This window comes from Neofelis nebulosa, chromosome 4 (assembly GCF_028018385.1).
Source record: "Neofelis nebulosa isolate mNeoNeb1 chromosome 4, mNeoNeb1.pri, whole genome shotgun sequence".
NCBI lineage: Eukaryota > Metazoa > Chordata > Mammalia > Carnivora > Felidae > Neofelis > Neofelis nebulosa.
Genome location: NC_080785.1, coordinates 73714308 through 73741614, shown reverse-complemented (window position 1 = coordinate 73741614; position 27307 = coordinate 73714308). Strand labels below are relative to the sequence as shown.

Here is a 27307-nt window from a genome sequence, read left to right as displayed (position 1 = left end):
AACCCCTGATATCATACATGAAGAGGAGAATGAATGAGAAAGCAACACTTCTGATTTGCTGTGTTAATAACTCAGCAGCTGCTTCATCTGTCACTCTGTATATAAGCAGTCGAACAAGAGGCACACATTAACAGAAATTGTCTTCCTCTTTAACACCCTTTGGTGGTTCCAAATTCCTTTATATGGCATATTAAACCCCTCGACATCACCTCCAGATTCCTGCATATACCCATCCCCCCTTACTGTTTTCAAACTGTAAGTCATGGCCTATTAGCGGGGTTATGGGATCAGTTTAGTGAGTTGCCACCAGTATTTTCAGAGTGGAGAATAACAAAATAGAAAAGAGAACACGTGGGGCACCCAGCATCATTTTGTGAAATGTAACTTTCCAGTACATGTATGTGTGGATCTGTGCACATGTGTGTATAATAGATCATGCTGTGAAATTATAGGTCTTTCTGTAGGTTATGAACCAGATGTTAACAGCCACTGCCCCCAGGGTGGCCTCACCAATCTTCCTGCTCCCTCCTTCATAATTGCATGCCTTTACAAATGCAAAGTATTTCTGCTTGTATGCTTGGCAGACCTTGACTTTTGGTTTTGAGTCCACTCAAGCATCATTTCCAGTGGGAAAACTCTGCTCATCTCCAGATTATCAGCAGTTGGTCATACAAACCTTTTCACATTCCCCATCTGTAAGCTTTGGAAAGGACTGCCATGTCTTACTTTTGAGTTGTCAGAGTTTAGCATGTCAACTAGTAAGAGCTAATTAAACATTTGTTACTGAAACTTTAAGCTCAATGAGCTGCTATTTAGTTTTTAAACACATCTGAAGCCCGAAAAGGAGTCTCTTGTAACAAAAGTTGAAAACATCATGCTAAAATGTGCTATTTGATTATAACTTACTTTACTCACCGTAATTATATTCATTTTACGTTAAGTAAAAAGAAAAATAGCTAGGATAGTAATTCGTCTCCAAGAAAGCAGTCTAAGATTGTTGGGTTTTTTATTATTTTATTTGCTACCAATATTTTTATTGTAAGAAATACAAAAGGTATGACAAATATACAAACCATTTGCTCTTTTTGCTTCAATTTCGCTTGTGCATAAGTGAAAACAATGAACTGGACAGTGACGTTTCAACACTAATTCTTATAAAACAATGAATTCCATTATCTGACAATAAATACCTAAATTTGCATTCTAGCACCCGGTAAGACATCCAGTTTCCAAAGGATCTGTGATCTGCAACCCTCTGAATTTTCTGACGTGCTACCTTGGCCACAGTAACAGCGTCAGCACGGGCAGTTCTCTCTCTCCAAATAAGTCTCAGAGTACGGCGCATGCTAGAATGGCTGCCTCTGACCTCAGGCAGTCCCGGTCATAAAGCATCTTTTACTTGAGCTACTTAAACAGATTTCTAGTGATGGGGGATTTAATGTAAGTTTTGGCAGTCCTTGGATTACATGGTTTACATGATACAAACAATCTACTTTTCTATTTTCCTCTTCAGGTAGGAATAGTCTAGATAAACTGACTTGTCTTTTCAAACTACCTAAAGGGAAAGAAGCGAGATCATTTAGCTCAGGATGCTATGAAGGGGGTATCTTAACAGATAAGCTTTCTTTCTTTCACTTTTTCTTTTCTTTCTTTCTTTTTTTTATTGCCCCAGGAGAGCTTTCTGTACGGAATGGAGGGATGGTCGCTAGAGTGAGAGGGCCTTTCCCATCCTGCCCCTGTCTACACCCACAGCCATTTTTCTTTGCGGGCTAAATTATCTGGTATGTAGAAAGGTCCCTGCTTTCAGAGAGCTGCACCGCACCCACATTTGGGGAGAGCACAGGGTTTCTGTGCTCTGTGAGAAAGGATACCCAGGTGAACCTGACAGGCCAGTGTGGTAACTTTCAACCTTGTGTACAGAGGAAAGAGCAGAAGCACTATCTAACACCAAGCCATCTGCCAACATTCTTGTAAGACTGTGTTCCAGGCAGTGAATTTCCACACTGCTTCTTTGACCTGCTCAACTCAAAGCACCAAAACAGCATTCTGTAGCAACATGAGCAAACGGAATGAGAGTAATTTTGCACCTTTAAGGAACATGCACCCTTGTAAGTCTGTACCCTGATATCAAAATAGCAGAATGAGTTTCAAGTATGAAGAAATACAGTAAAAGTATGGCCTGTAGATGGATAGAAAACAGCAGCCTGGAATGTGGTTTATAGTCTTGTTTAGTTTTTCTCTTTGTACCACAGCCAAAACTGAATGCTCTGTAGAGGACTTGGTTTGGAAATCAAGATGCATACAAACATGCTAGAGGGTATCTGTGATTGGTGTTGTGAGCACACTCTGTGCCCAGCCAAAGGTCAAGTAAAAGTGGTGGCCAAGCCTGGGCAGGCACACCCGTGATGCCTAAAGCATCTCTCTTGTCATGTCCCTGATGCCCAGAGAGTGGCCGAAGAGAATAAAGAGCACCATGCAGACAGGCCTGGACGGGTCAGGGGAAGGGAGCAGTGGGAGGGAGGGAGGAAGGATGCAGGGCCTGGGAGGACATCGGTTATCCTGGGCTGGTTCACACAGCCTAGATTAGTATCGGACGTGCACATGCACATGCACAATCTCTACATCTCCAGAACCGTGACTTTAAACACAGAAACCAACAAGTCAAGTGTCCAAATTAAGATTTTTTCCCTACGTTTAACACATTTTCTGTTATAAGTCCAAAAAAAAAACAAAAACAAAAACAAAAGAAAAAAGAAAAGAAGAAGCTCACTGGGTATGACAGCTTTGCTGAAAACCTCGAATAAAAGCTTTAACTAGGCCCTATGGGAATGCAAAGACACTATGCTACTACATTTTACAGTGAAAACATGCATTTAGACATCTCTGACATGATAATCTTATAAACCCTCTAGTTCTAATTTCTACGGGAACCGATATTGTGCTTTTCTTAACACCTACTGTTCTTCTATACCAGACACTTGCCGATTAACCTTCAGATCAAAACCTAAAATACCAGAAATGCAACATGCTTCTGAGGTGCTGGGGACTGTCGGTTGTTAAAATCCATTGTTGACTACTGTACATGTAGTCCTTCTTTTATGACCAGAGTGAATCGCTTCTGTACAAAACCAAGGTGCTTGAAGCACAGAACTTGAACTTCTCCATCCGACACATTCTGGAAGCCTCAAGGCACAAGCTGACAGTTTACTTCTACAGAAAACTCTCACGCTGTTCTTGCAACAGTACCACCTGTTCCCACTACGGCACACGATACCAGAAGGGCACCAGATATCAGGGGGAAGCTTCTTCTCGAGGCCAGGTAAGAGGAGGCACCACCCAAGCCCCTGTCTCTGCCTGGCCTCTACTCTGATGGCCATCTGGCAGAGTCCCTAAATTAAGGCAGTATCTGATGCTTTGTATCTCAAGTTTTAATTTTTGCTGTATCTTCACACTATACTATACGCATATTTGACAAAAGAAAAGCTACAAAGTCCTCCACTTGAATTCCTTTACATAATGATAAAACACCTAGATACGAAAACACCTACAAACTTAAGTTCTACTAATCATGTTAAAATGCATGCAGCTTATTTCGGGGCTTAGTCTAATTTTAATTTACTTAGCTCCATCAAGACCATGGTAATGAACATTAAATGCAAATCCTAATGCCATCTCCTTTAAGGCGCACTTTCACAGGACTAGTGTGATTCAGAAATAAATAACATACATGAATAATAACAGAAATAATTTACGCAAATGCAGAACAACTTGAAATAGAAATTCCCCACCTTGTTAAGTGCTGATTCTAGGTGTCGTTGCTGCTATTTATTCCATGTACTAACTAATATATTTATTACTGGTCATAGGAAAACACATGAATACAAAGTTAAGTGAGGAACTCTAATATTCACGTATACATTGTTGCAAACACAGGACCAAGATGACAAGCTATATAATGCACCTGGGGGAGGGTGGTTCAAGAAATGTATTACTGCTGGGATTTATTTTAATTATTCAGAGACTTCTAGGTTAAATCAGGAGTTGCTGGTGATCACAGAAATATTGCTAGCTAATACATATTATTGCATCTCAATTACTTAAGAGTAGAAAACTTCAAGTTAAGGGTACAAAGGGTATCTTCAGGACCGTAACCTAAGCATGTCAACAGAATTTGGCCAGAAACCACAGAGCGTTAGAAATTAAATGAACTGTGTGGGGCTCTATGCTTGCTCATTAGTGCTACGGTCACAGTTCTTTATAGCAATATGTACAGTTATGTGCCCCCTTTAAGGAAACCTGTATGTGACAATTCAAACTCCTCAAGTAGAGAAGGGGTTGATTATTTGCTTGACAAAACAACTCACACAAAAGTTTCCTCCAAACAGGAAAATCCCCTACACTACATGAGATAATTTGCTTACATACCTTTAACTATTCGACAAAAACAAAAGAAGAGATCAGAAACGAAAGAGTTAGGAGCTTTTGCCTAAGCAGAAAATAAACACATTTTCAAAACAAAACTCTTCCACGCATTATCTTTTGCCATCGTATATGTAGAATGATAGAAAATAAAAAAATAAAAAATCTTTCCTGTAATTATACATCTTCTCTTTAAAACAAACAAAAAAAAAAGCTGAGCTTAGAGCTTGAGAGATGCCTGGTAGACGCTTCATACAGACCAGCATCTCTTTATACCCGAACTTTCGAAGAATTGTGTTGTACTTACTTATGCACAGAAGACACCCGTTTGCTTCTAGGGGCATTCTATTTCCTAAGACGGCAGAACAGGTGCTTCTGAAACAGCAGCAGGGCACATGGACCTCGGACAGTAGCCCTCCGGGTCTGTACGTCATCTCAGGCACGAACAGGTGAGCGGCGAGCGGGACCCAGCCAGCTCCGCCCACTGCCTCTCTGCGGCCAGAGGGGCGGAGTGACGGCGCAGCGCTCCCAGAGGGTTTTCAGGTGGGCGTCAAGTGTTCACCGCGAGCAAATAGAGTTCAGACTGGCCCAACTGATAACACTCGAGGTTGGAATTCGGCCTTCCATTTAGGGGCTTAAATTGGAATCTACTTCAGTGGGATTCTGAGCAGAGGGACGAGGCTGGGTTCCCGAAGAGCTTTTGACAGCCCCTAGGGTGACAGCCCCATTTTGATTCAGTATGAATTAGTGAGACTCGCCTGCCCGCTACTCTGCAGGAAAGTTAGGCAGGCAGGATGGAGTTTCTGCCACTCAGAAGGAATAAACTGCCTTCTGTCATGCCGTGCTAATAAGGAAACTCTGAAAAGTACTATTTCCTTCCTCCTAAATTTCTGTGACACTTACTGAGGAAAATGATTTCTAAAATTAACTAAAATCATCTGGGGGTAATGCGTCTCTGAGCAGACCTGTGAATTAAAACATAGGAGTGTGTGTGTGTGTGTGTGTGTGTGTGTGTGTGTGTGTGTGTAGTTGCCAAAGAATTTCACTAATGGAGAAATTAAAGATTTATGTAAATATATTCCTAGGTTATTATGCTCACATGCTTGGACAGGACTTTTAAAAAATTAGAATTTCTTGTGAATTTACACTTGTGATTACATAAATGTAAAAAAAAAAAATTACCAGGTCTTTTAGCATTTAAGGGCTGTATTTCAGCATGGCAATTCTTTAGAAAAAAAATAGTTTTGTGTACTTACATACTGATGTTACTTCTTTGCTCATCTGATCTTTAAATTAGGATTTAAAATTTTAATCAGTGTTTAAAGACCATCATGGTAGGAAATATGAGAACAGCAGACAGTGGGCATAGGTATTTTTGGCTGAGGCCACTGGAGGAGTTTTACATTCCTAACAAAACTACCCTGCTCACAGATGAGTGTTGCCTTTTAGCTAATAAGCCTGTACATCCTTGTAACTTCTGCACCTATAAAAGTAAGGTAATTAAATACCTTAAAAAAATGCTTCTTGAAAAAATGGATGACTAGGCTCTCTTGATGCACTTAAATGATCAAAATGAGTATATTATCCATTCTCAAGAACAACTTCCCTGCAGATCATCATTCAGAACCTAGCTAACAACTAAAATATTTAAGTTCTAGAATGTTACGAACACTGTTCATCATCCTGACAAACAAGTGCTAAGCAAGAGTAAAATATGTGCAGAAAAACAAGGTTAGAATGAAGATTTTAGAAGTACCTCTTTAGCTTTGCTCAGATTTCCCCCTCCCTAGCCCCCACCCCCACCCCCAGGCCCCCAGCCCCAAAGTGCCACCTTGTGGAAAATACTGGAATAAAAGAAGAAAGCCCATGTTTTAGGACAGTGTGAATTTTAAAAGAGGTTTCCAAGAAAAATCATCTCACTTTCCTACCATATAACCTTCAAACTGCTGTAACAATATTTAAATAGATGATTGAAAAAAGCCTGTATTAGTTTTCAAGAGGCTCTTGTTTTCTTCTTGACAGCCAGAGCACCAGTATCAAGGAAACATAAATATGGTGATGGAAGTTCATTCATTTATCTCAACTCCCTGGGAATGCTAAGAAACAAAACATTTTGAAGAGCTGATTCGTACGTCATTAAAACAAACAAACAAACTGAGGAAAAAAAACATTTAAAAAATCAGACCCCTCCTCTTTCTACATTTCTGTTGTTTACAAAGGTCAGAAGATAGAAAAGGCCAAAGGAATATTGTGGCTTATTTTCTGAAAAAGTACAAGTCAGAAATGCTTGAGATATAGGTATGTAACACAACTAGGTTGAAAATTGCATTAATAAGAAATGAAAATGCTATTTTCGTATGCTTTTGAAGAGAACACCACTACTAATTACCTGGGGACTTCTATTGCGTGATAGGCTTTTGCAGTCTCAGTAAGTTTTTCTACTGTGGAAACATGTAGCAATGTTCCATATCATACATCTGAATGTATCAAGTGCATATGATCAAGGATTTGGGTTTTACCAGTTTTCAAAAAATCTTGGTGGCACAGGAAATATGTGCCTTTTTAAAATTTATTATTATTATTATTTACAGTGAACATTCTTAGGCTTGCATAACAAGCGTTAGTTTCACATGGCTGCTTCTTCCCACGAAGTAAGGAGTATGGTAGTTTGCTCAGGTCACCCTTTGAAATGGTAACTGCTCGGAAAAGCTTTTCCATAAAACATGTTTTGGAACGTTATCAACTTCATAGTTGCCGGATGACTTTAATAGAAATTCTTACAATATATTTGCTAATAAATATTTATCCTTCAAAATATATCTAACTTTGAAACTATCCTTCTTTGAATACCTGCATTTTCTCTAGAATTTCCTCTATCCATTGTCCATTATTTTATGCCTTTTAAAGATTTAGAAATCATGCTACCATCTTTATTTTTTAAAATACACTGTTTTTATGTGTCACAATGTAAAACATGCATTCTTTTGAATTTTGTCAATACCTAAGAACTTATAATGTCTCAACATTTTCTTTCCAAGGTGAATATTCTATAGTTACTGTACTAACACAATTAAGTAATTACAGCAGCTTATTAACTTTTAACATTACTCTTTCCTAGACCTGACTATGCAACAAAAGCCTGCTTTTGGAAAATGTGAGACACTCTCTTCTGTGCTTATCATAAAAATAGCCAAGTTGTCACTTAAAAGCAATTCTTTGGAAAGAAGAATTTTAATATGTTTGTGATATTAGGAAGCTTACATGATTTTAATTTCCATAATGGCATGAGGACTGCCATTACTGACCTTAAGAGGCATATAGTTAAAAGCTCAATTTAAATACATAATTTAAGATTCAAAATATTTGGTACTATTTGGTTGTCCCCCCCCCCCCCCCCAATCAAGATGGACAGTACTGCGTTCTGGAGTCAAATGATAAATTTCTATTGAAAGGTGTACATTTTCTTTAAGATATTAACGTCCTGTGCATTCTGAAATTTTCATTTTTACTTAAAACTAAATGGCTGAGATTCCATTCTTAGGTAAATATTTTGAACTATTTTTATTTTAGTAAGACACCTTGGGCTAAATGAAAAGTATGCCATTCCTAGTGTGTGATTCCTGAGAGAAAATCATGAGAATACAGAGGGATGAAATGGCTCCGACGTCTTGTTTAAAACAGGTTCTGTTTCTTGGGTTCTTATCTACTTGCAAGGAGAGACAAAGTGGGAGGTGCCAATGCACTGGGTATTGTGTTTTTAAGTTTGTAAGATTAGGGCTTTATTACCTTTGCCACATGATAGCTTATAATGCTGAAATGGACAGGTTTCTCTCTTATTCTTAAATGGGATTGTTACAACTTCACCATGCACTATGGTTCCCACAATGCCTGGGCCCTAAGAGAACAATTATCATATAGAAACTATCAGGCACATTCTAGCACCAGCCCTCAAATGTGAATATAAATGTGATTTTGAATCTGACACCGTATTTTTATTGATATAAGCTGCTTCAGTATATCCCTGGGGCAGTTTGACTTTTTTAGCTGACCACTGCTTGGCTTTTGGCAAAGACGTTTGAAACCATATGTCACAGAAGAATAAGCTGTATTCAGTAAATTCCTATGCTGCTATATGCTTCAAAGTGCCCTAATGGGAAGGGTGCTTGTGTGGCATCTGGATTTCAGAACTGGTGAGCCTGGATGTAAAAGACATAAAACGAGGGTAATTACTCAACTGCAAGAACCACACAGATGGAAGAGCTGGGGTCAGAGAGGCCAGATACCCTCTCCTTCTGCCTCTCAGGGGATAATTTGCCAAGCATCTAATGAATCTCATGCCAAAATGTTTGTGCTTTAAGTTTTCTTCATAAACACTACTGAGAAATGAACCAAAAGTATATGCTAGAAATAAAGTGGAGCTCTCTACTTGTTTAGAATTCCCAAGAATGCTGAAAACTTCCAGTTCAGAACGGCTGCATTTTTCTTGAGAGAACTTCTGAAAACCTGAAAAAAGCAGAAACTCAACTTATGTTCACTCTAGCCATGGATACTAACCAGAAAGCACATGATGAAATCAGTACTTATATTGAGTTTTAAAATTGAATTTCTAGGGCCCAGCAAAAAATGTCTTCAAAGGAAAGGCAGAAATCACTTTTCCAGGGGAGACATTGCCCCGACTGCTATGGATTCATTATATCTCAAGCATTTACAGTGATGACAAAACATAAGCAATATTGTCAACAAGGAAGAAAGCATCAAACATTCTTGTGGCCCATCTTCTCATTCATATCTAGCTTTAGACCAATTTTCCTGCTCTTCAAGTTACTGAATTAGAAAAATGTTAAACAATATACATATTAAAAAAAGAGTAATTTCCAACCCAAAAAGCTTTCAAGGAGAAAAGTCTTAATTTTTCCCTTGTTCATCATGGTAGTATAGAATATTAAGCTGTGAAGAATTCAGTAAGGCTAGACAATATATAAACATCAACTGGAACATTTTCTACTGAGTGAAGCGATGTTCATTCTTTGACAACCTTAACTCTAAACATAGCCTATCTGTTGCATGTACTCAAAACATGAGTCAGAGAGCAAAGACAGCTAAACTTCCAAAAGGATACTTCATCTCTGTGTCTTCGGGTTACTTGAGCTAACTGAGTACTAACCACACATAAGGCAGAGATGACATGAAATATAAAGAACGGTAGAGAAAATGGCGAGAGAAAACGTAAAGCTGTTCACAATGCCCAGGTCAGGCTGGCTCTGCATGGAGAGGGAGTATGCACAGGCACTGGAAATAAGCACAGCCTGGGAGATGGAGAAAAGATCATTTTATAGGGTAAATATATACGTCTAAAAAAAAATAGTTAAAGACATTCTCTCCGATTCTACACGGACATCTTCTAAAAAAATTGTAAAACACTAAGTAACAGTTTAAGGCGATCTATGTGCTGGTGATAGAGAAGAGCCAATCCTCCACTCACTGCCTAGGGAACAACAACAAATGCTGGCTGGGAAGATCACACTGGAGTGAGAGCCTAGAGGACCCTGTTAGGGCTGAAAAATTGGATCCATTAAGCCACAATCTGAATCTAACTATTTACAAAAGGTTCACTGAAAGAAAGCAAGCAGGAGGTGCATGGGAATGGCTTAAACAATCTGTTATTAGTTATGTAATGGTAGTAATATATACTAGAGGCCCTAGGAGATAAGATGGAAACTCTGCAAACAAGGCAGTGCATGGCAGAAAAAGTACAGTGTAATAGGGAAAACTTAAATGGTATTCCTGTCTCGTCAGAGAAAGCTATTCTCTGAGTCAAAACAGGAAACAGTTTCTGACAAATTCCTAAAATCAAAAAAACAAAATAAAGTAACAACAGAATCCAAAAAGGAAACAGATTTCAAATCAGGAAATAAAGGCTTTCTCTAATTGTTTTTTTTTTTTTTTGACCATTTTACCTATTTGAGGTACACTCCCTAAATCTATAGCAAGTAAGAAAAAGCTTATAGGGTGTTTTTCAAAAGAAATAACAAAGCATATAATACAGGTTAAAATGGACTTACAGTGAGTAATTTTCAGCTTTTATCAAGAGTAAATAGAGTGTATGCTTTAAAAAACAGGTCTCTTAAAAGATACTAGCATTTTTTTTCCTTTTGTTGTGTGTATAAAACTTCATCTAGATAGTGAATGTTTTACTTCTAACAAATTTACTGTTTTTGGCCATAAAAGAAATTCTGAGGACATAGGTTCAACTGTGTAATTTGAGAAGCCCATTCTGGTAAATCACCTTTAGTCAATAGACACCTGTTATTTATAGGTCACTTTGAGTCTTTAAAATTCAATTATTCTTGTTGTTTACAGAAAGTAACACTTTAAGAAATCAAGAATCTCACGCACACACATACGCACGCATGCATGCACATGCACACGCGCGTGCACACTCTCACTCAAAAGTACCAAAGCAGGCTCAGGCAGCTGCAGAGAGATTACATCATAACTCAGCTGTGCCTGGATTGCTCACTCCACACTGGCAGCATTCAAGATTAGAAAAATGAAATGGCAGCACAATTGGTCAGCAGCTTCTCTTCTGGAATTTTTCCAGGTTCTTGAAACAAACAAACAAACAAACAGACAAACAAACAAACAAATAAACGAATGAACATAAAGCTGCAATCGCTCTTGCATTGATTTCAAAACAGTAAACTAGGCGGTTTCCATGGAGAAGCAGAGCCCGTCCAGACGACGGCAACTAGAAGGTCCCCAGCCAGTGATCCTCAGTGGCTCTGCGGGGCTTACTCAGGGGGGGGCCCATCAGCCCCCAGGGGTGTTCTCCCGGTGATCAGCTCAAGATGGCCGTCAGGACCTCAGGCTGTATTCATCTCTGAGCTGTTCTGGCTGGGAGGCAGACGGGAATCCAGATTCTCCTTGCACCTCTCCAGATCATGGAAGTAGGGGTGAGACAGGGCACTGTAGGCAGATATTCTTTTGGCCGGATTAAAGGTTAGGCACTTCTGTGATAAAGAAAAAAAATAACTGACATAAAACATGTCCATTTAAATAATGTGTTTACACAGTTATACATTTGTTCACTGCCATGAATTAAGTGTGTCTAGAATCAGAATGAGTATCTACTTCATGGGACACTAAATAAAATGTAGACAGTCTTATATATATCTTATCTTATATATGTCCCCAATGTATAAACTGCCCTTCAGGAAAAAGCAATAGCTTTTGGGTTGCCTGTGTACTTTTACCTCCCCAGGCTTTCTCTTCTACCTATCCCAGGTCCTTTAAAAGATATTATTAGTATTATCATAGTATGTATATAACTTTATTTAGGTAGTGATTTTTCTTTCTTTAAGTTTAATTTTGAGATAGAGGGAGCACAAGAAGAGGAGGGGCAAACAGAGAGGGGGGGACAGAGGACCCGAAGCGGGCTCTGTGCTGACAGCAGAGAGCCTGATGAGGGGGCGACCTGAGCCAACGTTGGACGCTTAACTGACTGAGCCACCCAGGAACCCCTAGGTAGTGATTTTTCTAATGCTAGAAAACTTAGTGCTGTAGTCAGAGATGTCACCCTAACTTTTTACTCTTCCCCAAGGTTTGTTGATGAGTCAGGAATGGAACGGAGTTGTCTTGTTTAGGGGTAAGAGGGTAACTATTAAACTACAGTAACAACTTCTGACATATTTTTTTTTCAACGTTTATTTATTTTTGAGAGACGGAGAGAGACAGAGCATAAGTGGGGGAGGGGCAGAGAGAGAGGGAGACACAGAATCTGAAGCAGGCTCCAGGCTCGGAGCTGTCAGCACAGAGCCCGACGCAGGGCTCAAACTCACGAACTGGGAGATCATGACCTGAGCTGAAGTCGGATGCTTAACCAACTGAGCTACCCAGGCGCCCTTGTTTCTGACATATTTCTAATATCAAAAGCAAAACAAAATAACAAGAAAACAAAAAAAAAGGAAATACATTTTAAAGCAGGAAATAAAGGTTTTCTCTATTAAGGAGGGCAAGTAAGAGCTAAAACCTAGGCCCAACTTACCCTGACCTGCTAGCAAGTTGTGCACTCTGGCCCAGGGCTGCACCATCCAGAGGAAATGATTCCTTCCTCTGGTGCATGTCTAGGTGCCTCATGGGCAGCAGCAATGTCCATTAGGTTCAGTTCTGGTACTAAACTCTATTCCAGGCTGTCAACTCAAGTGTAGGTAGAAGGTGAAAGGGTTGGGCGGGGGGGGAATGGTGAACCTCTGGGGCAGCAATCTCCATTCTCAAACTGACAATTCATAATCAATTAGACAGAACGCTTCCCTAATCTTAGTTCCATTTCCACACCAACCCCAGGTAATCCTGTTCTTCACTTCCTCCTCCTGTCCTTCCACCAACACCTCCAGAGTGACTAGCAGGTGGTAAGCACTAGTGGAGGATGAGTAAGACCTATCCATTGCCCAGGAACACACAAGTAGGAGAGAAACTCTACCAGCTTCTCCGTCTTTGTGATGCAGTGCCCACTTTAGTGAGCTGGGTATCTGACACGTCTATGAATTTCAGTCCTCTGTGTAATCTGAAGACTTAACATTATCATGGTTATGCTGACTTCCATTTAATCTGGGTTTTTGCCCTCAAGGACCTCAAAGTCTCCATCAGATCTTGACGATTAGGGACCCTTTAACACTCTGTTGAATGCTACTGACCTAGAAAAACACTCACAAATAGAAAACTCTATATATAATTCCAGGGAAATTTGGGTCCCCTGAAATCTTATTTATCCTGAACTCCCCACCAGTCCATGGATGCCAGTTTCTCAGAGTGTCTCCTGAAAACCAAAGAGCCAAAAGGCAAGCAGATGAGGGAGCTTGGTGGCAGAATGGTTCTACTGTCCCTAACAGCAATAAACATTGTGAGAAAAGCTTTGCATGGGCTGAATTCTGTAAGGACAGAAGAGCAGGGGCAAAACTCTTAAGCCTGGGTTCTCTCTTCCCAGAGTCTAGGAAGGAGAAAATTAGGTAGCGGCATTAGAGAAAGAAGCAGCCAATGTAATCCCTAGGACATAGGAAAGAAGAAAAAAAAATGTGGGAATATGTTCAAGATAGAGAGACATGTCCCTAGAGGACTGTCTCGGAGGAAGCCTGTCCGCACAGCTATCTTGATGGCTTAGAGCTGGGAAGACGGTGGAGAGAAGGAGAAATCCTTAGCCTAATGTGGAAGTGTGTGAGAATCTCCAGTTGGAAGTCTTAATCCTTTATGTTCTACAGAACATAGAAATGGTGGCTAAGTTCTATCATTGCTCTACTTCAACAGAGCAACTTGGATGACTTGAGAATTAATCCAAAATCTTCTGTAAGAATATTATTTCTCTAAGAAAATCTAATTTACTTGCCAAATAACTGTCTTATAAAATGAGCTTCTGGGATTGCTATTTAGTCAAGGGTTGAATACTATGATGGACTGGATCATTTTTCAGCACATAGCCTCCTTCTTCCCACCCTTCCTTCATGGGAGGAGTGTTCTTCCCTCTGTTAGAGTTGGCCTTGACCACGTAACTTGCTTTGGCCAATGGAATGTGGACAGAAGTAGCAGGGTGCCTCTTCCAAGCCTAGGCCTTCAGGGGCATCATGTGTTTCTGCTTGCCCTTCTGGGAGCATCATAACATCTGTTATGAGAAAAACAGGCCTTGGGGAGCCAAAGCCCCTCTTGTTCTGGGCCCTAGAATGAGACACATGGAGAAGATCTGTACTTGACCCATAGGCTGAAGCAGAGCTGTCTATCCATCTGCAGACCCATGAGCAAGAAATAAATGTTTACTGTTGTACGCTAGTGAGATTTCTGGGGGGTTGTTGGTTATGCAGCAAAAGTAGACTAATCCAAGGACCGTGCCCTCCGCCAGCCCCCACAAATATATACCTTAGGCCCTGAAAGCAGTTAGCAGAAACTCTAAAACTTTTTTCAGCAAGAAAATAAGTACGTGGCCTCTCCAGTTAACCATGATGGAGGGGACAAAGCTTGTAAAGATGGGTAGGTTCTGGTTGTTAAAAAATAATTTTTCCTCTGAATGGCGTTATTACTATGCCCAACTTACATATGTATGTGAGAGCATTTATAAATGTCAATGTATATATCCATTCATACATGGCTGAGCATTATATAGTCAGCCTTTATTTCAGATAAAACAAAGGACAACTCTCACAGTGCTAAACTTTTAAATGTTGTATCTTAAATAAAACAACTTCCTAAAATACCCTTCACTTTCCTTCCTTACTGAATAAATTTCAATAGAGGCAACAAGTCCTGCCGGGATCTCAGCTGCCTATCTGGTATTGAACAGCCTGCTTTCTTCTGCATTATAACAGTTCTACCTTCTGTCCCTCTAGCATGAAACAGTGACAGCTTTCAGGGGGTTCTAGGCTTTGAAGTCTTGGGCTATCCTTTCCCTGAATGCCCTCGGATTACTATGCTTTGTCCTTAAGTTGCTTCTAGTCCTGAGGTCACTGAATCTGCTTCTTATTCCCTTCCTTTGCTTTTTCTAATCTCTGTTGACACTCCTTGTCCACCCTCTTCCTTCTCTCTTTGGTAGTTTCTTTGTTCCTTTTTCTTCTTTGTTTCCTGCTACTTCTCTAGTCCAGCACTAGTGTGTGGTCTGACTTTGAAAGCCAGCACCACCAGTGGAGACACTGAATGAATGAGCATGTGGCACTGTCCACTAGCTTTACATTTTAAGTTCCTTTTGGTGATTCCTAATGATGTTGAGAGACTCTGAGTTGTCTTTGGATGTTCCAGTAGCTGAAGAAGTGGAATACTTCACTACTAAAGTTGCTTATCATTGTGACTGACTGTCCAGAATCTTCTTCTAAGAGGAGCATTTCATTCAGAGTTCTTGCTGAAAAGGAAAGCCTGTGGTAGCCATATTTTATAACACATCATCTCTCCCTCCCTCCTAGCACAGCTGACTGGACCAGGAATGCAGGCCCTAGGCAGCAACCCATATCATGGGTTGGCAAAAAGGTGAGGTGTGTCAGCCACATTCTTCCTTTCAGGAATCTGATGTAGGAAATACTAACAGAGCAAATGTTAGTGGTGGGGGTTAGAGCTAAAAGGATCCATGAGTTAGCTGAAATTCTGATAGTCAGGGGCCAGCCAAAGTTAAGGGGAGCAGACAGCACAACTGAAAAGAAATAATGAAGAGGAGAAAAGGCCTGCAGGGCAGAGAAAAGCAGAGTTGCTAAGAGCAGGTGATGCTCTTAGCAGGACTGGGAGAGCATTTACACTCTGGATGGCTTTTCACTTCCAGGCCACATGAAACATTCCATCAAACCTCCTTTTCTTTCTCTTTTTTTTTTTTTCAACGTTTTTTTATTTATTTTTGGGACAGAGAGAGACAGAGCATGAACGGGGGAGGGGCAGAGAGAGAGGGAGACACAGAATCGGAAACAGGCTCCAGGCTCCGAGCCATCAGCCCAGAGCCTGACGCGGGGCTCGAACTCACGGACCGCGAGATCGTGACCTGGCTGAAGTCGGACGCTTAACCGACTGCGCCACCCAGGCGCCCCAAACCTCCTTTTCTTAAGGTAATGCAAATACTTGTCTGTTAATTGAAACCAAGAAAAAATTTTCCTAAATAGTAGATGAGCCAGCAAGTGTGTATATATAGTGAGTTTTTGTATAGGAGAATATTCTCCCTTCTAATAAGAATTTGTTTCAAAGGATGTGGGCCAAAGTTCTCAGTGAGTGTCTTAGAAATAAACGGTGGGGAGGGAAAATAGCTGTCCTTCTCCATAATGCGGCAGTGGAGGGAACCGTAGAGTAAGCATCAGAAAATGAGCCCCCATCAGGTGAAGATGGGACTTAGGGCTTTCACTGGGAGAATCTGTGGCTCTGCAAACATGCCAATCAATGGCTGTGTCCACACAGAGCTAAGGTATAACATTTCTACTGAGACCTATAGACTCTTAGGTCTATATTTGAAATTTATAATACACTGACAGAATGGGAGCACTAGCTCCTCCAGGTCTAGGAGTACTTTCTTGGCTAGCTATCATAGGTTGTTATTCAGTAGGTAAAGGAAACACTCATCAGTCACTGGGTTCTGAACACCAAGAGTAGCTCAACAGGTATACTCCTCTACCTACTTTTCTGTCCTCCACGTTAGGGAATTACATACAAGGCCAAATATTACGAGTCTGAATCTTAAGCTGAACACGAGTCCTTATTTTCAGTGAGGTATTTTATATGTGCATGGCACATTCAATACTTATTAGAAGCATATGTCTAGATGAATTTGAGAGGCTTCAAAGGCTGCATTCAAACGAACATTTAAAGATGGCAGATTGAAAGTTTGTGGATCAGACTCTTTCTCTTTCTCTTTCTATAGGAAATGAAGACATTCCAGAATCAAAAGCCACCAGCTGCCGCAGGTGTGGAAATGAAAGCTGCAGAGAGAGGTTGTGGCCTCGGCCCTGTGTGGTTGTGGCACATGATGCTGAACTGATACTGTGCCCACCACCTAGCAGACCACCCAGTGGACAGGGCAAGGCTCTGATCCGCCCAGTGCAGACCAACTCTGCACCGCATGAACTTACCAGGAGTAGGTCTTTGCCTTGTTCATCAATATCTGTTACGAACTTCTCAATTGGTTGAGGAGATTTTGAGTGAAAAGCCTGTCTGGGAAGGGCGACATCTCTGGGCCAGTCTTCTTCTCCTGGGAGTCCAATTACACTACAAAAGAACCACATGTGAACATAAGCATTAGATGCTATGCTGAAGCTGTTTTCCTACCAAATTCTAGATGATGGTACAGTCTAAGAGGCAGGTATGGGGGACACAGAGCCCAGGAGCCCCTCACTTATATTACTGGCGGGATTCTCATCTCTTTCTGTCCTGTTGCAGTATGGTGATCACAGGGTGATCTCAGGGGAGAATTGTATAATTCACTGGGAAGAGATAAAAGATTACTCTGGTAGCAGATACCAAATATATAGGATGATGCAGAAATGGAAATTATTATATTACCAGTAAGTCCTGATGTACTGACAGAGTAGAACCTATATGTTCAAAGGAGGCTCATAAGAGCATATAATATTTCCTTTACACCCGAGAATGCTTTTTGTGTTCTGATCAAACACTCATACTGACATGCTTTATGATGCTCATCTAACATGATTAACACATAAATTTGGTTGCACTTTTGGTTAAAGAATAATTCTCCAAACAGTAATTATATACACTAGAATCAGACCAAAAAGAGGCTAAAAAGTATGTTAATCTTGTGTAACTATCAGGCACACGCTATTTTATAATTTAATTTCAAATTAATTGAATTAAACTTAGCTTATATATATTTTATATTACCAAACTATTTTATGGTATTCCAGAGTAAACAATAACCAAAGGCAGTATCATTTATGTTTCTGCTGAAAATCATTCTGGAATCAGAAACATGGAGAGAGGATCCAATGATATAGAAACAGCATAGATATTGTGTGTCAACTATACTCAAATACAAAAAATAAATTAAAAAAAAACAGCACAGGCTTTAGAAAAGGTAGACCTAGGTTCAAATTCTGCATCTACCACTTATTGCTAGGTAAGGACAAATTAGTTAGCTTCTTTCTTAGTGTCTTTCTTTATTGACATCGACAATTTAGGGGTGCCTGGGTGGCTCAGTTGGTTTACCGTCCGAGCCTTGATTCCGGCTCAGGTCATTATCTCCTGGTTGTGAGACTGAGCCCTGCATCAGGCTTTGCACTAAGTGTGAAGCCTACTTAGGATTCTCTCTCTCCCTCTGCTCCTGCCCTGCTCAAGCACACATGCGCTCTCTCTCTCAAAATAAACAAATAAAAGAAAAAAATGATAATTTACAGCAATAATTTATATAAAGTGCATAGCACAGTGCCTGATAAACAGCACTTGTCAATATCAATACATTACCCATTATTATTATCATGAGAAGAAAATAATGCTATTAATCTAAAATGTGTGGGCAATGCATTGCTATCACGCTAAAAATATGAACTGCTTGAGTCCTACTGATATGTGCCGAGGTTCTTCAGAAATATTGTCAGTGGCCTTATGCAACTTATACACTATAGAGATGTTATTTAAAGTTTATGTATAGATAGTAAGTAGGTTTGAACAAGGGAAGTTAAGGGACACAAGAAATTACATCTCACTTACAGACTCTGATTAACTCCGAACTAAAAGTTATAATTTAGTGGACAGAATATATAGCTTTCAAATTGACCAAACTATTTTTTTTAAGATTTTATCTTTAAGTAATTCTGCACCCAAGGTGGGTTCAAACTTACAACCCTGAGATCAAGAGGCACATGTTCTACTGACCGAGCCAGCCAGGTGCCCCATGACCAAATTACTTTAACTACAGTTAGAGATGGTGCTGGCCTGGGACTGAGGTCCTGAGATATGTTCTCCTGATTGGGTTTCCCAGGTTTTAGGAAGATGTGGTGGTGAAAATCACAGGCTCTCTGTAAGGCTTTGTTCCTCCTTCTCTTATTTCAGCAGAGCCCAGGTCACAGACCTCACCTGGGAAGAGCAAATACTCATACCATAATTGCACCTGTTACTGGGTGTCCGGGGAAAGACACTGTATGCCTGTATCTGTTGGACATGCTGGGAAAGCCATGTTGTTGAGGCAAATAAAGATAGATTCTTGGACATATTTACCAGAACAAATAAATGGAAATAACTTGGGCAACATACAAATTTGCTTAATAGCAAGATCTAGAATAAGAGCAAAGAGAAAGAAGATAGCACTATTGATTATTAAAGGACATCAATGTGTGTGTTTGGATAGAATGGAATAGGCAGAGGAAGAAAAAAGAATACTTATTAAAAACTTTAAAAATTTTCTTCCTTTTATTTTCAGCTTTTTAGTCATTTGTATATCATTTTTTGCATATCATCACCAATCATCTAGAAATCAGTTATAATAATTCTTAGTAACAATTTAAAATCTTTTTATTTGCAGCTTTGAATATACTTATGTCGAAATAAATCTGGCGATATGGGCAGCTGACTGCCAAAAGCCCTTAAAGAAACAGCGTCTCTGTATGTATGTGTATATGTGGTGTATAATTACATGTATATATACATAGCTACCTATAGAAATAACTTTCAAAAGTATTTTTAAATCTATCACCTCCTCTGATCTCATAACAACCTTCTGAGACATGTAGGTCAGTTATTACTTCCTTTTTATAGATGTGGAAACTAAGGACAGGAGTGAAATCAACTGCCAAAGTCACACACAGCGAGTTCAGCTCACTTGAGTGAACCCAGTTCTCCTTATTCCAAATCCAATATTTTGTTTCCATTTAACTATGACTCTGCTCCTAAAAATGCTCTAAAATGTCACGAGCTAAAAGCATTTAGTTTCACTTTCAAAGTACTTGTTGTTCTTTGAAAGTATAAATGTCTCTCCAAGGGCAGAAACATTTCTGCCCTTAAGAGAATGTGAATGTGGCTTTCCTCAAAAAAAATTTTTTTTCAGTTTAACATCCAGTATGAACTTTTATGGCCCATATATGAGTGTTGTGAAATTCTGATAGGTCCATTAACAAGTGCTTGCATCAAGTTTCAGTATTTGGACAGCTGAATATAAGCCTTAAAAGTTGACATTTGTACTGGAAAGACTGACAGAGCACAAAACCTATAAATGGCAGTGGGGACAGAAATCATTTCTCAAGTACTTTAGAAATGACACTAGGGTGCAGCATTGTCCCTTTTCTTTATGCCAAAGTAACAAACGCAGAGTAAACAGAACATAATTTCAGTGAAACAACGTCAGAAACCAAGAAGTAATATCTGAAGGCACAACATATATAGAACTTTATGGCTTCTTTTTTGCTGGCAACCTAGGGTCTCAGGCCTTTGCCAAAAGTGGAACTGGCTTTCCACTGGAAGCAAGTCAAACATGGTTGTCAAAGGTTCTTTCGGGTCCATCTCAGTGGCTTCAGATACTAAGAGGCACTAATAGTGTTAACAAGTTTGCAGACCCCGGGGCTGGAGAGAACGCCCCGGTAGTGTCAGTAAGGGAAAGGTGGTGACAGGTTTCAATGTCTGGCAAGCTGGCTTCGGTCAAGATCATTTTTCCTTTAAACAGAGTCACTGGTAGGTCTGACTTTCACAGTTCCTGCTTCAAGTTCCCACTGCACTGCACACAAAATACACAGTGAGGGGGAAGAATAGATGGAGGGCTTATCACTGTATGATCAGAGAAGCTGACATTCAGAAGCAGGGAGAACATGAGTTTTGTCCTGAATCTGTCTACCTTATGGAGTGACAGTAATAGCAGTAATAGTCACTGTCTACGCCGTAGTAGTGGTAGGAGGTGGCTTGGGGGGGGGGAGGGGGAGAGGGAAGAAGAGGAGGAGTGGTAGTCTTGGCAGCTTCCCTGGACCTGGGAAGCCCCCAGGCAATAAAATCAGCAAATATTTTTTAGGCCTTAAGGCCACTGGGTTCTGATTCGGCAGTGGCAATAGCACCAATGGAAGCCTACTGAAGCTTTCTAGTCACTAAAAGACAAAACTCAGGTTCCAGTTTTATTCCAACTGTTTTAAGCAGTCCTGTTTGAGTAGACAGTGTTAAAGTATAATTCTTTTCTTTAGGGATACTTTTCATCAGTTTTACAGATGGACTGAAAGTATCATAAAAATCTCTGGGATTCCTATAAAATATTATAGACCAATGATCAGGGTTATTTTTGGTTCTAGAATCCCCACTTTTTTCTTACTCCCCCCAATTCTTTTTTTTTTTTTTTAAGTTTATTTATTTATTTTTGAGAGAGAGACAGAGAGAGAGGCAGAGAGGGAAAGAGTGAATTGCAAGCAGGCTCTGTACTGTTAGAGCAGAGCCCGATACATGGCTTGAACTCAGAAACAGGGAGATCAGGACCTGAGCCAAAATCAAGAGCCAGATGCTTAACTGACTGAGCCATCCAGGCGCCCTATTTCCGCCCCCCCCCCCCAATTCTGATGGGGCTTGGCACAAGCACATATCCCAAAAGGATGCCATGCTTCATGCCTTGTGAGAAGAAAAGCTCCCTCTGAACATTCTAGAAACATAAAAGCATACATACCCCCACATGCATAAACATGTAGACATGAATGGAACTCTGCAAATCATCAACAAGCCAAGTAACAGACAATTAGAACCAAAGAATGTTAAGCACAAGAAAGAATCCTAGAATTTACATCCAAAGTTTCATTACTCAGGTGAAGAAGTTAAGGAACAAAAAGGTTAAACAATTAAGGATGAATTATAATAATAGCTACCATTTTTAAAGTATTCACTATGCACCAGGCACTGTGTAAGCACTTTATGAGGCATTTTAAATGACTTTCTCAACATTGCATAGTTATTTAGCAACAGATGTAGGGTTAGAATCTAGGATTCTCATTTCCTATTTTGGTGCTCCCAAGAAAAATGGGTTGTGTAGCATACCATCTTTTGCCCAGGAAAACAAAACAATGCAAAACCAATCTGGATAACAAAAGGATACTCAATGGGGACAGGAAGCCCAGTGGGCAAGAATGGGTTACCAGGCTACCAAGCGCCCCACCTCTAACAGTGGACATCTGAAACGGCCCAAGCACACAACACATCTGAAAAGAACTGGAGCTCAGCCAAATGGAGAAGGAGGATTAGCGAAAAGATCCACACGAACAACATACAAGCTGCCAGAACAGAGCCCGGACAGGCTACATGTCATGATGGGCTCTGCATAAAACAGCATGTCTGCCATGTCCCCACTCACCACACAAATAGTAACACTGTCTGAGGAAGCAGCTTGGGGAAGGAAGGACAAGAGATAAACATTTTATATGAAAGGCACTGTAAATGTTTTAATGCTACAGATGCTGATGCAAAATTAGAGTTACTACTTACTCCAAGATTTTTCCAAGTTGATCAACGTCTGAACTTCCACGAAAAAGAGGCCTAGAAGAGTAAAGATACACATTAAACAGGATTTTCTCAAGTTACATTTCCATCATATTGGTCATTACCATGGTTTACGCGAAGTAAAATATTCCTTAAGGGTGAGGATGAGGTAAAGAAGTGAGACCTCTTTCCTTTGGTAAATGAAGGTTTTTCTTGCATTTCACTTCATGGTGAGGATCTCTCCTAAGTATCTGGTGGTACCTGACTCCCACGTTTTCTAACCATGGGTATCCTATTTGTACTCATTCCAAAAACTGCCACCAGCATATACATTCCTCAGTTTCAAAATCCTACTTAACTTAGTGAAAGGGTGGAACACATCACTGTCCTAGTCTGAACCGCGGGGTCTGTGGGCTTGGAAACTGCTCTTAGTCAGATTCTTTTCTGAGCACCCTTGCCCCACCTCTCTGCTATACAGTACTTCCTCAGGGCTTTCTGTTTCCATTTGTCCTGATGCTGCAGTGAGAAAACCCCTGGACCTATTTTTCTGATTTTCACCTTCCTTTCTCACACTATGGAAGCCAACCATCACTCTTGGCTTCAGAGGTGACTGTGAACACACAGGCCTCAGTGTCTACACTGAGAATTTAACTGGCAATTAAATGAGCTCACTTGGTGACATTTCCGGCATTTTCCCAAGTAGATCAATACCCCTCAAGGGCAAGTACTTCTCTGGTTTGCCCCTAATCTTTGGCCTAATGCTGTACCTGAACAGGTGCTCAGTTAATAAATATTTCATTTAATATATTCCTATGGTACACACATAAATGTTTCTTAACCCCCTGCTCAATGCCTCACAGGTATTTTTCAACAATGTGCTTTAAAAACTATTTTTAGCCTATTACCAGAGACCGTACTTTAAAAATGTTATATACAAGTTATAAATATAAGTATTATATATTATTTTATAAAGCCTTAAACCTTTTAAATATTTTTTAGGCATAATAAGTAAACTTGTTATATAGATCATATATAGAGAATCCTGCAAAGTCCTAGCATTTCAGTGGCTAGAAGATATCTTAAAATCCCTCAACCATAGTTTCTATTCAGGTTCTTATTCTTTTTAATTTTTTTCAGGTTCTTATTCTTTAAAAGGGTTATTTGCAAATGCAGCCAAAAATAATTAATTTGTGGCAAAGTTATGGGCTGAACTGTATCCCCTCCAAAATTCATGCTGAAGTCCAACCCCCAGTCAGAGGACTGACTGTATTTGGAAATGGGGTCTTTAAAGAGGTGATTAAGTTAAAATGAGGTCATTAGGGTGAGCCCTAATCCCATTTGACTAGTGTCCTTATAAAAAGAGGAAATTTGGACACACAGGAGCATCAGGGGCATGTGTGCACACAGAGGAATGATTATGTGAGGACCCAGCAGGAAGGCAAGCCAAGGAGAGAGGCCTCGGAAGAAGCCAAATCTGCTGACACCTTGATTTTGGACTTCTAGCCTCCAGAATGGTGAGAAAATAAATTTATGGTGTTTAAGCCTCGCAGCGTTTAGTATTTTGTTATGCCAGCCATAGCAAACTAAGATAGGCAACTCCCACATCACTAATGCAGCCAAGTTCGGAAAGAACCAGGGAGACGGCTTTTGAAAGCCATCCAGACAGGTCTTCAAAGAGCAAGTTTTAGAAAAGCCAAACAATGGAATCTTAACAGCTGTTATTTCCAGAACACTAATGTTGAATCTGACATAGTGCCATGTGCTCCCCAAACATTATCTCATTTAATTCTCACAAAAATTTCAGGACCAAGGTAGTTATTATTATTATCCCTATTTGCTGTTGAGCTAATAGGATTGGAGATGTTTCATGACTTATCTAAGGACAAATAACAAAATGCAGACTTAAAATTCAAAACAGGTCTGCCCTGCCCCAAAGCCTATCTGCTTCATTATTATATTATGATACATTTATTTTGTTTACTAATGTCCTCTGCACTCATAGACAGTACCTATCGCTGAGGCTGTGGGGTGAAACAGCACAGAGAATGTGTGAAGGGCACTTTATAGAGAATGTGGTGTCTCACAAGCAGGTGTCTGCGGGATTCTGTATCCATACTACTCTGCAACTGTCCAAGTGTCTTTAAATTCTTGCCGTTTTAACAAGGAACAAAGCAATCCACCAGACTGACTGAAGTTTTCTATGTTTTCCATAAACTTACTGTCTGATGGCCCTTCTAGATTTTTTAAATTAAAATTTTAATTTTAATTCTAGTATAGTTAACATACTGTGTTAGGCCCTTCTAGATTTTTACATTCTTCCCTCCAGTGTAGTCTTTTACAGCTGTTTTGCTCACATCTTAATTGGTACATTATTTTTTCTTTTCCTTTCCAAAGCATAGAACTTGGGTTGCACAGAAACAACACTGCTCCTTATTTTCACATTCATCTGTTTCCTTAATATTAAAGTATGAAATTACAAAACTAAGTGTAACCAGCATTACAAGGTTTGGACAAACACAAACGACCCCTCTTTGTTTAGCAGGTATCTCACATGGCTCGAGTGATGGACATGCCAGGTGAGTAGGCCCAGAGGGAACAGAGAGCATGCATTTAATCTGATGAGCTGGTTAGGCAGCTTTGTAAACATGCCAAGCCCCTCACCCTTCATGGAGAAGACTGGTATCCACAGAGGCAAGAGTGAAATTGTCTTTGAGAATCAGGGAACCGTTTAAAATCAACTGGCTGTGGCTACTGGGAAATAAACAAAGCAGACTAACTTAAATGGATGTTGTTCCCAGGTAAAAGGAGAAGAGCACCTTTTTCCAGAGAGGGGTACCAAGACCCAAGCCTGAAGCTCAGGGGTAGCAGTGGCTTATGCCCTTACTGGTTTGGTTTTCAGCTCCCTTTTTTCTTTCTTGGCAATAGTTTAACATCTTTGCTAGCTCCCCTGTGCAGTCAAGCAAATGCTTGCTATATTTTATCTTACATTTGCTACATGTTTTAGCAGAGGGCTTTCAAGTCATATAGTCTACCACACTGTGAGAGCCTGAAGTTTTATCTCTATTGGCTGGACTTGGCCCACAAAATGAAATGTGCTTTACATCCTTGAGTTAGAACTGGCCCATTAGTTTGGCATCCTTTGATGAGTGCAACAAGCAGAAGGTCTTAATCATAACCACTTTTCTGTGACCTGCTATGGGGAATACTAGAAACTTGGAAGCAACAATTCAGTGTACAGCCCAAGATGACTTTTGCCACACAGGAAGACCTGGCATGTGACTCTGTAGTCTATTAATTTGGCTTTATAAGAGATATGGATTAGCTTGAGTTATACAGAACCACTAAATCCTGACTGCATGCAATAACTCCTATAAGATAGGTCTCTGGATGCAAAAACAAAGTCACAAGATGATCAAAAGGAGTCACATGAAGTGGGTAACAGACCTACTTAGTTGGTACTGGTACTGATACTCTTAGTTGACCAAAAGGTTGGTCATGAATGTGATCAAACTCTTAGAACCATCCATTCAGTTTTTGACTGAAAATTCTCAAGTTTGAGCTGGTTTTATGACAGAGGATGCTAAGTTTGTCAGGAGCATGGGGAGTTAAGGTGGATTTAGAGGAAAAGTGAAACCTTCCATCACGATGAATTCTTGGGGGTGCTATGGTAGAGTATGGAAATGGAAGAATAAGATCATCAAGGACATTATATGATACAATCTGTCTTTAAGGCTCCATGGTCATAAGTCTTGGCTGTATCAGGTCTCTGACCTGTGTGCATCAGGCCAGAAGGATTGTATTTTCAGAGGTTACTTTGAATATTTCTTCCTTCCTCAGATAAGCTGAGTTAAATATCCTTCAATTCATATAATTTATGTCATATCTTAGGTGGACCATTATGGACATAATCTTTGACTATATTCTTTGGTTTAGTGGTGAGGGAGAGTTTAATTCTACTGCCTTGAATAATTTTTATAATTGTACAAATGATTCAGCTAAAACACACAAATATATGAGTCAAACTTGGCTAGTTCTTTATTACCATGACATAGGGCTGAGCTGGAAGGAAGGAAGTAGAGGGTTGAAGGACCAAAATGGGGGAGAGTAAGACACAGAAGACTGAAACACAGACTGAGCTAGAGATGATCAGACAGAGACAATGTGAGGAGGTCCAAAATAACTCTGAACTCTGTTTCTGCCTAGTGCCTAAGATGAAAGGGGAATATTCTATTATATATCATGAGACAAAGGCTCTTAAAAAGTCATGTTTTTGTTTTGTTTTTTTTTTTTTTTTTGAGTCACTGTAGGGAGAGGATCCACTAAATTATCCCATAAGCCTCCCAGGTAACATACTTAGAAATTCTTTTACACTAATTACTTAAAAGTAAAATTAACAGAAGAGATATTCTGCTGAAAGCAGTAAATCTGAAGTTTGGTGTTATATTTTTTAAAACATTTCTTTATATACACAGTTTTTGGAGGGGTTAACTAGTAAAATGGAAAGATTATGCCTATCAAGAACATTCCCAAATAAAAACTGTGCAATTGTTTTACTGGATTAATATATTTAAAAATCCCTTTATTATACAGGACTTATTTATTTATTATACTGACCTTACTTAAGGCCAGTAACTTTTATGCACTTTACTATAACAAAAAACTCTGATTTATTAGTTGCTTCAGATCACTTCTCAGTAGTTTAAGCAAAGGTTTGGGTAGTGGCTGGCAAATATTATCTGTTAAAGACCTTTGTTGCATCTACACTTCATGAAACCATTTTTAATTTTATACATTTCTTTTCTCTTCACCTGGCCTATGATCTTCCCTTTTCCTCAGAAGATTTTCTCCACACTCATTTGCTAGGACTATTCACATTCTTTTGCATAAACCTCCTTCTGCCTCTCATGGCTCTCAACCTCTTTTTTATTTCAAATTCCCACCTAAACTACAGAAGACCGTCCTGGAAGGCCATACCATTTCAACCTTTGAGGCCAAT

The 27307-nt window shown here is 39.8% G+C and overlaps 1 protein-coding gene across 2 annotated transcripts in view; it reads right to left on the bottom strand.

Moving 5' to 3' along the window:
* Positions 1–994: 994 nt before the first annotated feature.
* The window catches only part of CDK6 (cyclin dependent kinase 6), a 256008-nt gene continuing 229695 nt past the window's right edge, over positions 995–27307 (bottom strand). For both annotated transcript variants that reach the window (XM_058725094.1, XM_058725095.1), the window contains 3 exons: positions 22318–22368; positions 16995–17130; positions 995–11429 (listed from right to left, as the gene is read on the bottom strand). In XM_058725094.1, coding sequence (XP_058581077.1) covers positions 11283–11429; positions 16995–17130; positions 22318–22368 — 334 coding nt within the window. In that variant the 3' untranslated portion in view covers positions 995–11282. The remainder of the gene's footprint in view (positions 11430–16994; positions 17131–22317; positions 22369–27307) is intronic.